General features: G+C 56.2%; 1 protein-coding gene and 1 long non-coding RNA gene across 26 annotated transcripts in view; one reads left to right on the top strand and one right to left on the bottom strand.

Moving 5' to 3' along the window:
- Positions 1–382: 382 nt before the first annotated feature.
- Positions 383–4101, bottom strand: LOC101789232 (uncharacterized). Of its 2 annotated transcripts, none has more exons than XR_010043441.1 (3): positions 3947–4101; positions 3544–3617; positions 383–2460 (listed from the first exon to the last, which is right to left on the bottom strand). It is a non-coding gene; the product is annotated as an uncharacterized LOC101789232 (long non-coding RNA). The 2 variants fall into 2 exon arrangements; XR_001202221.3 differs by having other exon boundaries at positions 383–2456.
- A 39-nt stretch (positions 4102–4140) lies between these two features.
- Positions 4141–11276, top strand: part of Lrrfip1 (LRR binding FLII interacting protein 1) — a 100212-nt gene continuing 93076 nt past the window's right edge. For 19 of the 24 annotated variants that reach the window (XM_013157397.3, XM_013157394.3, XM_013157393.3 and 16 more), the window contains exon 1: positions 4173–4332. In XM_013157397.3, the coding sequence (XP_013012851.2) occupies positions 4243–4332 (90 nt within the window). In that variant the 5' untranslated portion in view covers positions 4173–4242. Of the gene's footprint in view, positions 4333–11276 lie in introns of all 24 variants that reach the window. The other 5 variants (XM_013157395.3, XM_063237046.1, XM_063237045.1 and 2 more) reach the window with 3 other exon arrangements.

Raw genomic sequence — 11276 nt, 5'->3', positions numbered from 1 at the left:
AGAAACCTTCCGCAGGAAAGAACTCAGGTGAGCCAGGCCTGTTGACCCACACCTGGAATCCTGGCACTCAGGAGGCTCCTGAGGAGCCCTGCTTTGTGGCCGCCCCTGACGCCCAGGTGTGTAGAGGGAGCAGTCATAGCTGAGAGCCACCACTGGGCAGGGTGCCCAGGAAACCCCAAAACTCAGACAGCCTAGAACACCCAGCCTCTGCCCTGTAGGGGACAAACTGTCACTGGCCAAGAGAGCTGACACGACACAGGCCATGGCTGCAGGAAATGGGATCAACTGGCAGAGACAAAGAAAGAAAAAGAAGTGAATTCCAAGATTCTTTTACAGTGCTGGGTGCGGTAGCACACACCCGTGATGCCAGCACTCAGGAGGCTGAGGCAGGAGGATTAGTGTTTATTTACATATAGACTATGTTCCTAGTTTGTCAGTGAAGTTTCAACATTCACTCTGAATGAAGTTAACCAATGACAGACGTGGACCTTTTTTTGGGGGGGGGGGGGTATACTAGGCATTGAACTCATGACCTCATGCTTGCCAGGTAGGTGCTTGTGACACTGAGCTAAATCCTCAGCCCCTGATGTGGACATCCATCCTCAGAAAGTGTCAGTGATGACCAATTGTTCTTGCCCTGCCTGATCACCTGGAATTGAAATGGGCCAAGGATCTCTATCAGGGTAGGAACCATGCCTCTCCTGCTCCCTTCTGGAGTGCTTGGGGGAAATTTTCTCGGTGAGGATCTTTCTAACCCTTGTTTGCTCTCTGAGTTTTAGCTCACACCAGGTCATGCAGCCCACACACCCAATTCATCTACTCACAGACTGTGTCCAAACACTCGGAAAATGAAGGGATACAGAGAGGCCACTCCAGCCCTGGGGATGATCTAGGCTGTGCATCACTGGGTACCATTGCGACAGCACATGCAACCACTTGGAGCTTCAAAATTAAACATCAGAGGGCCGGGATACAGCTCACAGTGCCTGCCTGGCAATCACGAAGTCGTGAGTTCAATCTCTGATACCAAAGAAGAAAAAAAGACATTGGTTTTTTGTGAGTTTAATCCCTGATACCAAAAATAAATGAAAATTAGAAGCACTTCATTCTTGTTTTTAGTTTAAAAATCTGTATTAATCCCGTTGTAGTATTTCCCTCTGTGTCTGGTGGGATGGTCTCCTGTCCCCACACCGGGGACCCCACGCTCAGGAAATGGGCTCACCACCAGCTGCCTGAGGCTGAGGGGTTCAGGTACACAGCAGGAGACCATGAGGGCAGCAGGGACACAGAAGACAGACACAGAGAAGTGCTGGGGACTGGAAAAGATGAGCATGGGTGTCTGGTTATATTTAGGGTAGAAAGGAGCCCACGACGAATCCACAGTTTTGCCTCCAACAGACACAAAAAGCCCACAGGAACCAGGGTGGCACACACTTGAAATCCCAGGACTCAGAAACTGAGGCAAGGAGGATCACTGTGAGTTCAAAGTCACCCTGGCTCCATAGTGAATTCATGAGTACCCTGGATTGCAAAGTGAAATCCTCTCAAAACAAAAACAAACAAAGGTGAAAATGGTGGTGTCCTGGGAGTCCACAGCTCTTCCCACAGCCACTCTGGGTGGGGCAGGCGTGGGCTGTGGAGATTTTCCACAGGAGCCATTGAGAGGAGCAGCTACAAGTGGCAGCATCTTGGGGCCAGGCATGGAGATGGACGTGGCGACTCCCTGGGCTTGGACGTCAGATCCGTGAGGCATCTTCTCCAACCAGAAAGAAGCCCTCCTGAGTGGAGAGGTCCCTACACCCCGAGGACCACAGGAATGTGGATGGAATCGGGCTGTCGTCTGCCTCCCAGGAAGGCTACAGGCCAGGCGGAGGGACAGCCACCACGGCTCAGCAGGATGGCACCCCGAACACGGAGGCAACCACAGAGCTGCCTCATGCGCCTGTGTGTCTGGCTTAGGGCTAAGGGTCCCCCCCAAAGTCTCACAGGTGTGGAAGGTGACCAGATCACGGTGCCTCCGACCGCAGAAGAAGCGCAGCACAGCCAACGTCTTCACGTGAATCGACCATTTGTTATGATTTATCTATTAGCATCCATCTTTGGGGTACACGGTGGCTGGGTTCCTGCTGGGGCGCCTGCACTGGGACAGAACGCAGCCTAATGCTTCTCCCTGACCCGTTCCCTCTGTCTCTGTCCCCCCTCCCATTTGAAAAAGATTCCCCTACTTCCTGTCATCTTTTCTTTGCACTTTGTATATATTTTGGGTTTTCCATAAAAGAGAAACCATGCGACAAACCTGCCTGTCTGATCTATTTCATGTAACATAATATGAAGTGCCCCCATTTTGCCACAGACACCTCACATTTGTCCATTACGGTGGCACAGTGTCCCCACTGTGTGCAGCAGTGTCACCATGAGCCAGAAGCATCCCACTTGTGAGGGAGAAACCAACTACCCTGTCTCAAAGATAAATAAATACAAAGAAATAATAAAAAACGAGTGACTAAACAAGACACATGTGTGGGTCCTAGGGTTGTAAGGACACCTAGGGGCACCTGTGGACCAGAAGTGCAGTAAGTAAGGGTTCCTGAAGGCTGGCTGTGCCCTGGAGGGGGGGGCACGGTGAGGTCCGAGGACCCCGTCCACAGGGTCCAGACCCTCCGCCCAGTCCTGGAGGTGGGAGCCCCGTCTGAGCAGCAGCTACTCCCTGCACACATTCAGTCACAATACTCATGGGCTGGTCCACCGTCATTCCTCCAGAGGGGACAAGAGTGACACATTCGTTCCTGCCCTCTTCTAGGAGGTCATCATGGAGAACCTCAAAGTGTTAGAAGACAGGTGACCCGAAGTTCCCAGGAAGAACAGAGAAAGACAAAGAAAAAAAACCAAAACTCCAAGCAGGGCAGGAGAGGGAATGGCAGGGTCACCTTCAGTGGTGTCAACTCGCCTGGTTTAAGAAATACCCAGGAGGGCTGGGGATTTAGCTCAGCGGCATAAGCGCCTGCCTGGCAAGTGCCAGGTCGTGAGTTTGATTCCCAGTACAAAAAAAAAAAAAAAAAAAAAAAAAAGAAAGAAAGAAAAAAATACCCAGGGGAAGTTCATTTCTGGGCATATCTGGCTCAGACATGGAGGTGTGACCTGGGCTGTGTCTGGGCCCTGGCCCGTTTTCCGCTGGCACTGTTCCCCACTATGCTTCCAGGCCCCGTGACCTAAGCTTTGCTCACCACACCTTCCACCAGGCTGCCTCACTGGGAAGCAGCCACAGACTGACCCCTCTGAAACCAGGAGCCTAACTAAACCTCCCATCCGCTGTGCTGTGGGTGTGCTACTGGGCCTCAGTGACTGACCCCTCTAAAACCAGGAGCCTAACTAACCCTCCCGTCCGCTGTGCTGTGGGTGTGCTACTGGGCCTCAGTGACTGGAACATTGAGCCACACAGGGAGGTGGGGGCAGGGGGGGGGTGGGGAGGGTTGGGGACTTAGAAACTTCTCCCAGAGTGGAACTATTGGAAGGGGCCTTGGAAAAGGAGTTTCTCGCAGTCACCTGCAGAGGGCAGCAGCCAGATCCCTTGTAGGGTCACCTCCAGCCTAATGCAGGACAGGTCCAGGTGTGGGTACCTGAAAGATGGATGGGGGGGGGGGTGTCAGCCGCCTCCAGCCAGGTCTGAGCGGAGCAGGGTGATGCTCACCGCCAACCAGGGTCACGTCCCTCAGGCGCACAGTGGGTCGGCACTTGCCGTGATCCTCCCACCCGAGTTACGGGGGAACTCACAGGGCACAGAGGCCGGCTCTGCCCCGCCCTAGGCAGCCACCTGGAAATTCTCCCCAAACCTCGGAACCCCGCCACTCATCCCCGCCCCCAGCGCCTCTTTCAAGACCCGCTGACCCCAGCGATAGTTGGCAGAGGGTGAGGGTCCCACGACCTCCCACCCGGGACTCTAGGGTACCCCAGGGTGCCATGTCAGAGGGCGCCAGGAGCCAGGCGAGTCCATCACCAGCAGCAGCGGTGCACTGAGCGGGATGGGGGCCACGCGTGCAGGGACCGCTCCACCCGCGAGCTCCTCCTCGACCCGCCCCGTCCTCGGCCTCCCCGCGCCGCCCACCGTGCGCGCCGCGCCCGCGCCCCCGGCCGTGACGCCATGACGCCGCCGCGGGGAGGGGGACGCGCGGGGCCGGGAAGAGGGGAGCGCGCGGGGACGCAGGCGCCGCGGCCGCAGCTGCCGGGACGCGGACGCGCGGGGCCATGGGCTCACAGGGCGCGGGGCGCAGGCGGCTCCCGCAGCGCGAGCGGCTGACGGCCGAGGACGACACGCTGAGCCAGATCGCGCGCGAGGTGAGTAGCCGGGGACAGGGCAGGATGGGGCCCAAGCTGCGGGCACCCCGCGGTCCCGGCCCCGGGACCCCACCCTTCCCGGACAGAACCGGCCAGTGGTGCTGCCATCCCCTCCCCCGTTCCCGCGGCGCGGACCCCGTGAACAGCAGAGCCGGGGTGTCCGCGGAGCCCACGTGGCCCTGCCGGGTCGGACTGGATCGGATGCACCGGGCACCGTCTGCCATCCACTGTCACCAAGGCTTGGACCCTGGGTCCGGACCAGCCAGGTCCCGCGCCTACGAGCCGCCTGGAAGTTCCCAGCAGGGTCCCGCACTCGGTGCTTGGTGCTCGGTGCCCGGACTGGCGGGAAGGAGGCTGGGGCACCCGCGGCCCGGAAAGGAGTCCCCGAGGCTTCCAGGCCGGGACACCGGGCTGGGGCGCGGGGTGGACCAGGGGCTTCGCTTTCCCCTGTGGCCTCCGCAAGCTGATTCCGTGGGCCTGCATGTATTCACTGGAGAGAAAGCCATGCACGGGCACCACCGCTGTCCACACAGGTTTCCTGCGTGGGCGCATGACAGGGGTCGCTTTCCACGTCCTTGGCCCTGGGCAGAGAATCCCTGAAACCGATTCTTATGTGTCTGTAGCTTTGAAGGTCTGATGCTGCTTTTATGACCCGTGGCAGTCAGTATGTGCTGTGCACTGAGTGAATAAAGGCATGTGTTTCTGTGTGTGAGGTGGAAAAGGCCGTCCTGTCAAACTCCTGTTCATCCCTGGAAACCCAATCACTGATCTGCCTTCTGGAAGACCTCTTTGTACTTAGCTCTCCCTGTCACCCCTGGCACAAGTCTCCCAGCCTCCACTTGACCCCTCTTTCTCGCTCTGTCCCTGGTGTAGCTGTCTGGGTGCCTTGTCTGTCAGAATGTGGAAAGTGACCCAGGGAGCTGGTGTCTGGCTTTTGTACCCGAGGCCTCAGCACAGGCCAGGCCTGCAGTGGGTACTCTTGGTGTCTGCTGTGCATGTTAATAAATAGAACTCTGGGACCTTGGGCTAAATATAGGCCTTCGCTCAGCCTGGCTGCTTGAATGAGGTCCTGGGGTGCCCTGTTTGACTGCAGCCCACGAACGTTCTCTGGGAGGGCCAGAGGGGACCCAGGAGCCAAAGGCTCACCTCAACATTGGGGTTCAGGGACAAAAGATGGGGAGGATGAAAACCCCAAAGTCTGCCTCTTCCCACTGCTCTTATAAAAATAGACTGGAGGAGGGGCGAGGGGGCCTCAAGGCTGCTGCCTGGCCGGGTCCCCACCCCTCGAGCACAGCTGGTGGTGACAAAGATAGACACCGAGTCAGCCCAGGCTGCCGCATAGGCTGTGACTCCCCTGTCCTGCCTGAGCTTGGGCTCAGCTCTGACCTGGGGGGCCGAGCTCCCAGGACGACGGGAGGGGGCACTAGCAACAGGAGGGGGTGGAGGTGGGCACGGTCCCCACGCATGTCCTTCCCGACAGCCACCAGGTCCCACCGTGGGCTGTACTGCAGGCCACGTGTGATTCCTTAAATGCATGGTGCGGCTGGCAAAGGTATTTGCTGAGAGTCGGAGTTTGGGCTCCTCACTGGAGTGACAGATCCATGTCTTGGTGTCCTGAGGCCTTGTCCTGGGGAGCTGGGCTCTACCCTCCAGGTGCTGAGTTGGAAAGGAGTCATTCCTATTGTCCTAGAATCCCAGCACTTGGGAGGCTGAGGCAGGAGCATTGCTGTTAGTTTGAAGCCAACCTGGGCTACATAGTGAGACCCTGTTGAAGGAAGGAAGGAAAGAAGGAAAGAAAGAGAGAGAGAGAGAAAGAAAAAGAGGAAAGAACTCAGGATGCGCAGGCTGAGTGGGTGGCAACCAGGCTTGGAAAGGGCGTGTGGAGCCCTAAAGTGCACGGGAACCTGGGATAAAGGCAGCCTACGGGAGGGACCAGAGAGGGGCTTCCTGGAGAAAGCTGTGCTTTGAGGCCTTGCAGGACGCATCTGTCAGTGGGAGCTTTGGCTGTCAGGAAAGAGGTACAGCCCTGAGGAGCAAAGTGCAGGGCAGCAAGGACCCCATATGTCTCCTCGAAGGCCCGGAGCTCGTCTCCACAGCTTGCACTCCCTGGCAGCCTCGTCCAGGCTCTGAGGAGGCTGAGGTGGTTGCTGCCTGGCTTCCCCTTGTGGCCACACCAAGCTTCAGTGACACAGTGCTGAGCCCCAGTGGCCTCTCCCTGAGGAGCCCTGGGGCACGAGGACCCCCTGCCCAGGAGCCAAGCGCATCCTGGAGCCCGTGGGCGACTGCAAGAGACTGAATAGGGGGCAGGGTAGGTGCAGAATGGGCCTTCCAGGACTCAGGACAGTTCCAGGCCAAGTTGCACAAGTCATGGGGCCAGGGACCCATCCCTCTAGGGTGGTCAGAGACGAGCCCCCAGGAAGGAGCCGAAGCCTCCTGATGATGCCCCCGAAGACCAAGCCTCAGCCCCCCATTACACTGCAGCTAGACAGGAGAGCAGATGGCAGGGCGAGCTGGGGTTTTAATCCTGTGGATGCAGCCAGGAAAGATAGGGCAGGTTTGTAATCCCAGCACTCAGGAGGCTGAGGCAGGAGCATCACCAAGAGTTCAAGGCCAGCCTGGGCTCATAGCAAGACCCTGTCTTAACAAAGTCCAAAGATAAATAGTCAGTCGATCCCAGGGACACACTAGCTAGCCAATGGTCTTCCCTTCTCCACATTGATCCTGGTGCCTCAGGAGGCACTCTAGGATTCACGTTCACCGCTGGGCCATCCCAGGGATGCTTCTGAACAGGTGCACTGTCACTTCCTTTGCGGCCCCACAGGGCCTGTCTCCTGGCTGCCAGTGACAGGAGCACAGGGCTCTGTGCAATTGCTCACAGGTAGAGAAAGGGACACGCTGTGCCTGGCTTGGTAACTGTCACTTGTCCCTCACCCCGGACGCAGAGTGTACCCCCATCTCAGGCTGGACCCACCACAACCACCCTTCCTTCCCTGTGAATTTGCTTCTCTGAGACTGCTCAACTGGTTAAAACCACCTGCAGCCTGTCTTGGCTGTGCAGTGTCTGTAATCCCAGTGGCTCAGGAGGCTGAGGCAGGAGGGTCACAAGTTGCTAGGTGACACAGCAGAACCCTGTCTCAAAAAATAAAAACAACCAGGGGTACAGTGCAGTACGAAGTCCCGGGGCTTAGCCCTGAGTGCTACAGAGCAGACACTGGCCGCTGACTGCATGGCTCTGCACTCGGGCAGCAGCCCACCCTCTGCTCTGTGAGTTGGGGGTACCAGAGGAGTCTGGGGTCTAACGAGAAGAACTGTCTCACCTTGCATTCCAGCTCAGCCCATACCCTGGACAGACAGACACCGTGGGGACCTCTGGGTGGCCCTGAGCTACAACCTGGACTAAGCATCCCAAAACATGCTTCTGGTCAGAGGAAATCAGCGCAGCTGTGGACAGTCCTGCTGGCCGCTATCCTCAGGGCCTCTCGCATGGCTATTTCTATCAGAGCCAGCTGCTCTGTCCCCTGGGCAGGTCTCTAATCACTCCTTGCCTACAGTCTGGGATGGGTGTTTTGTTTTGTTTTGTCTGAGACCAGTCTTGCTGTGGAGCCCAGGCTGACCCTAAACCTGCAGCAGTCCTCCTGTCTCAGCCTCCCAAGTACTGGGATGACAAGTGTGTGCCACTACACCTGACTTTTGGGTTGGGATTTGTGTGTGGAATCCTGAAGAGGTTGATGGGAGTTGGAGACCCTAGACTGACACCCATGACCCCTGTCCAGGTGTCGTATTCCATTGGAGAGAGAAAACAGGTCTAAGGCACCAAGGGACCTGCCCTGGGCCACCCAGTGAGCCACGCAGGGCCCGTTAAGCTCCCAGGCTGTTTCTGAGTCAGCTCTGAGACTCCTCACAAGCCTGTCACTGGCACCATCTCACAGTCCAGCCAGTCTCCCCGTGCCAGGACGTTGTCCCCAGTGGACCCATGAGCCAGGGGGGACATCATAGCATGACAGCCACGTGTGCTTCGCCTCAGTGCCTCTCAGCCTCTCTCCTTTCCTCCAGCTTGAAAGCCCAGCCCGCAACGTGCCCTGTTCTCTGGCCAGCTCCCCACGCAGCAGCTTTGGGGCCTCCTCCTGGGGCCATGCTGGCCCTTGAGGGAGACGGCCCAGGGGCTCCTGGCATCACCCAGGAAATGCCAAGTCCTTCCAGGGTCCCGAGGCTCTGATTGTTCCAGGGCCCCATTTTCCTGATTCCTGTGTCAGGTTGACCAGCCGTAGACGGTGCCTGTGGGCTTCCCAGCTGAGGGCGGTGGGACTGGGACTCCTGAGGCCAGACCCTCGTCTCCCCACTGCTGCTTCCCACTGTCCACAAAGGCCTGGGTGTTAGAGTCCCATTTCCGAATTCAAACCTGGATCTGTCCCTGGAGTTCCCATGAGCATGGTGGGGAGATTCCAGGGTGCGTTTCCCATAGGTTGCTTACAAAAGCAAGTGTGATATGTCATGAAAAGACCTCGGGACAGTGACTGATGGGCAGCGAATGTTTAGGAAATGCCGGTGATGATGAGGACGTTGCAGGCAAAGTCCGTCGTGTTGATTGCAGAGCCAAGGTGTGAACTCTAACCTTGTTCCTTTTATACAACTTTCTGCTTTTCCTGGAGTAAATTCTTTCTTCTTAGCTTCTCACCTGTCTACAGAGGTAGCATTTCTAATTCTTCACAAGTTTTTTGTAATACCATTTCAGCAGAATCCTTCATGATACTATTTTCTATGTCCTTAAACAGAATAGGCAATTTATCAATTCCATGCCCCACGCACACACACCTGCCCCCTGGAGACCCCTGGGGTCTGGTCTGGATAGTTTCAGAAGTCACCAGAATGTCAGTCCATTTGCCATCTTCCTGAGAATTTCCTTTGTCCCTGTGTTTGGTCTGAGTCCTTTTTCCTGGATTGTGTATCATCATCTTTCTTGAATTTCTCTCATTTTCCCAGAACACACCCTTCAGTAGCTTTCTCAACAAGAGTGCCTTTTCTGAGTGTTTGCGTGTTGGAAAATGTGTTGCTTCCACCTTCGTGCTCTGTTGATAGTTTGGGTGCACGCTGATTTCTAGGTTAGAAATGATTTTCCAAAGGATGGTGAAGGTTTCCGGGTGGATTCTGGTTTGCAGCTCGGGTTGCTAACTGGAGTGAGTGACCTGCAGAACTGAGAGGAACCGTGGGCCTGTGTGTGAGAAAGGCTGTGATTGGCCGACAGAGGCTGTCCGAGACCCCAAAGCAGAGCCCCGAGGAAAACGGAGGAAGCAAGATGAGCATTATGCTCTTCTGACCCGAGCCCCATGGCTCTCATACCTCGTCTTAAAATAAAAATAAAGTTAAAAGCTATTTTCTGCCGCCACATTTCCTCTTTCTGTTCCAGCTTTCAGGCTGAGAATTCCATGGCCTTGAACACGTTCGGTCTCTTGAGTACCAGCTGCCTCTACTGCCCGTTTAGCTCTCTCCCCTCCGCGCCACCCCCACCAGTGTGTGCCATGGCTGCCTCCTTGGGTCCTGAGACCTGGCCCTGGGATCCCCAGAGCTCCCCTTGCTCTTTCCTGCCCCCAGCACATCCTCTCTTCTCTGTTCCAGGCCCTCCTATTGTTTGGGTAAGTCTTCTTTCCCCTCCTAGTTTCAAATATTTTGTCTTTTGTTAGATTTTGTGGGAGACCATGCAGTTTACTTCTCCCCTCCCCCAGTAAGTGTCCCTGTCCTGGGCTCCTTTCTAGTGTTTTGGGTGCTGGTTCAAAGTTGCTTTTGTATAACGTCCATCACCTGCTTTCTTACCTTTTTTTTCTTTTTGGTCTTTTTGAAACCGGGCTGGTTTTGAACTCACTGTTTAGCCAAGGCTGGCCTTGAACTCACAAGGATCCTCCTGCCTCAGTCTCCGAAGTGCTGGGATTACGGGCATGAGCCACTACACCCAGCAGTACCCTTTTTCTTAATTCACTTTGTCCTACCAACCTGAGGGGATTTACTTTGGCATTTTGGGTTTTTCTGGCATTTTCATTTGTTTGTTTTTGAGTCGGGATCTCCCTGTGTAGTCCAGGCTGGCCTTGAACCTGTGTCAGTTCTGCCTCAGCCTCCAGCGTGCGCCACTGCCCTTGGCTTCTGACATATCCTTTGTTCCTTGACTTGCTCCGGTTTCTTCCTGTCCTTTGTCTGCCTTGGACTCTGTCCTTCACCGTGCAGCCATGTCCGGAGGCGTGCTGACCCTCGGAATCCTTTTGTACCAATGGAGCTCAGGAGGGGCGATGTTACTGGATGCAGCAGGACACGCCCAGGCCGTGGTGCAGTCAGCGCCACCCAGGGTCGCGCATGTGGCTGTTGGGAGGAGATGCAGCTGCAGGCTGGTGAGGGGCTGACCTCACGTTTTGCTGCTGTAGACAGGGCAATGGGCGGGAGGAGCAGGTGTTTTCCTGCAGTCCTGGAGGCTGAATGCAGGACCTCACAAGCCCTCATCCACTGAGCTACACCCTTGGCCCTTTTGTGGTTGCTTTTTGGTTTTTGTTTCTGAGACAGAGTTTGCTGAATTTCCTAGGCTGGTTTTGAATTTATGATCCTCCTGCCTCAGCCTCTGGGGTAGCTGGCTGGGTTACAGTCCTGTGCCACTGTGCCTGGTTGAAAGTTGGAGATTTGCCTCAGACCCATGCCAGGGAAGGACAACTCACCTCGAGTGTCTGAGCCTCACAAACAGGAGAACTGGTCTTCGGCGTCCTTTACCAAGAGTGGGACCAAATGCCAGGTTGGGCGAGCGAGCGAGCGAGAGCTGTAAGAAAGCCGGGTTTCAGAGCCGCAGGCCTCCAGGACAGCTTGGCGGATTTGCTCAGCGACTCCCGAGCCAATGCCTGGGAAGCTGGGCAGGCAGAATGTGACCTGGCCCTTGCAGGGGTGACCTCGGGATCAGCAGGGCATAAGAACCC

The sequence above is a fragment of the Cavia porcellus genome, unplaced genomic scaffold (assembly GCF_034190915.1).
Source record: "Cavia porcellus strain 051 isolate PalLab524CR breed Dunkin Hartley unplaced genomic scaffold, mCavPor4.1 scaffold_26, whole genome shotgun sequence".
Taxonomy (NCBI): Eukaryota; Metazoa; Chordata; class Mammalia; order Rodentia; family Caviidae; genus Cavia; species Cavia porcellus.
Note: the sequence above shows the minus strand (reverse complement) of the source record. Positions and strands in the feature narration are given on the sequence as shown.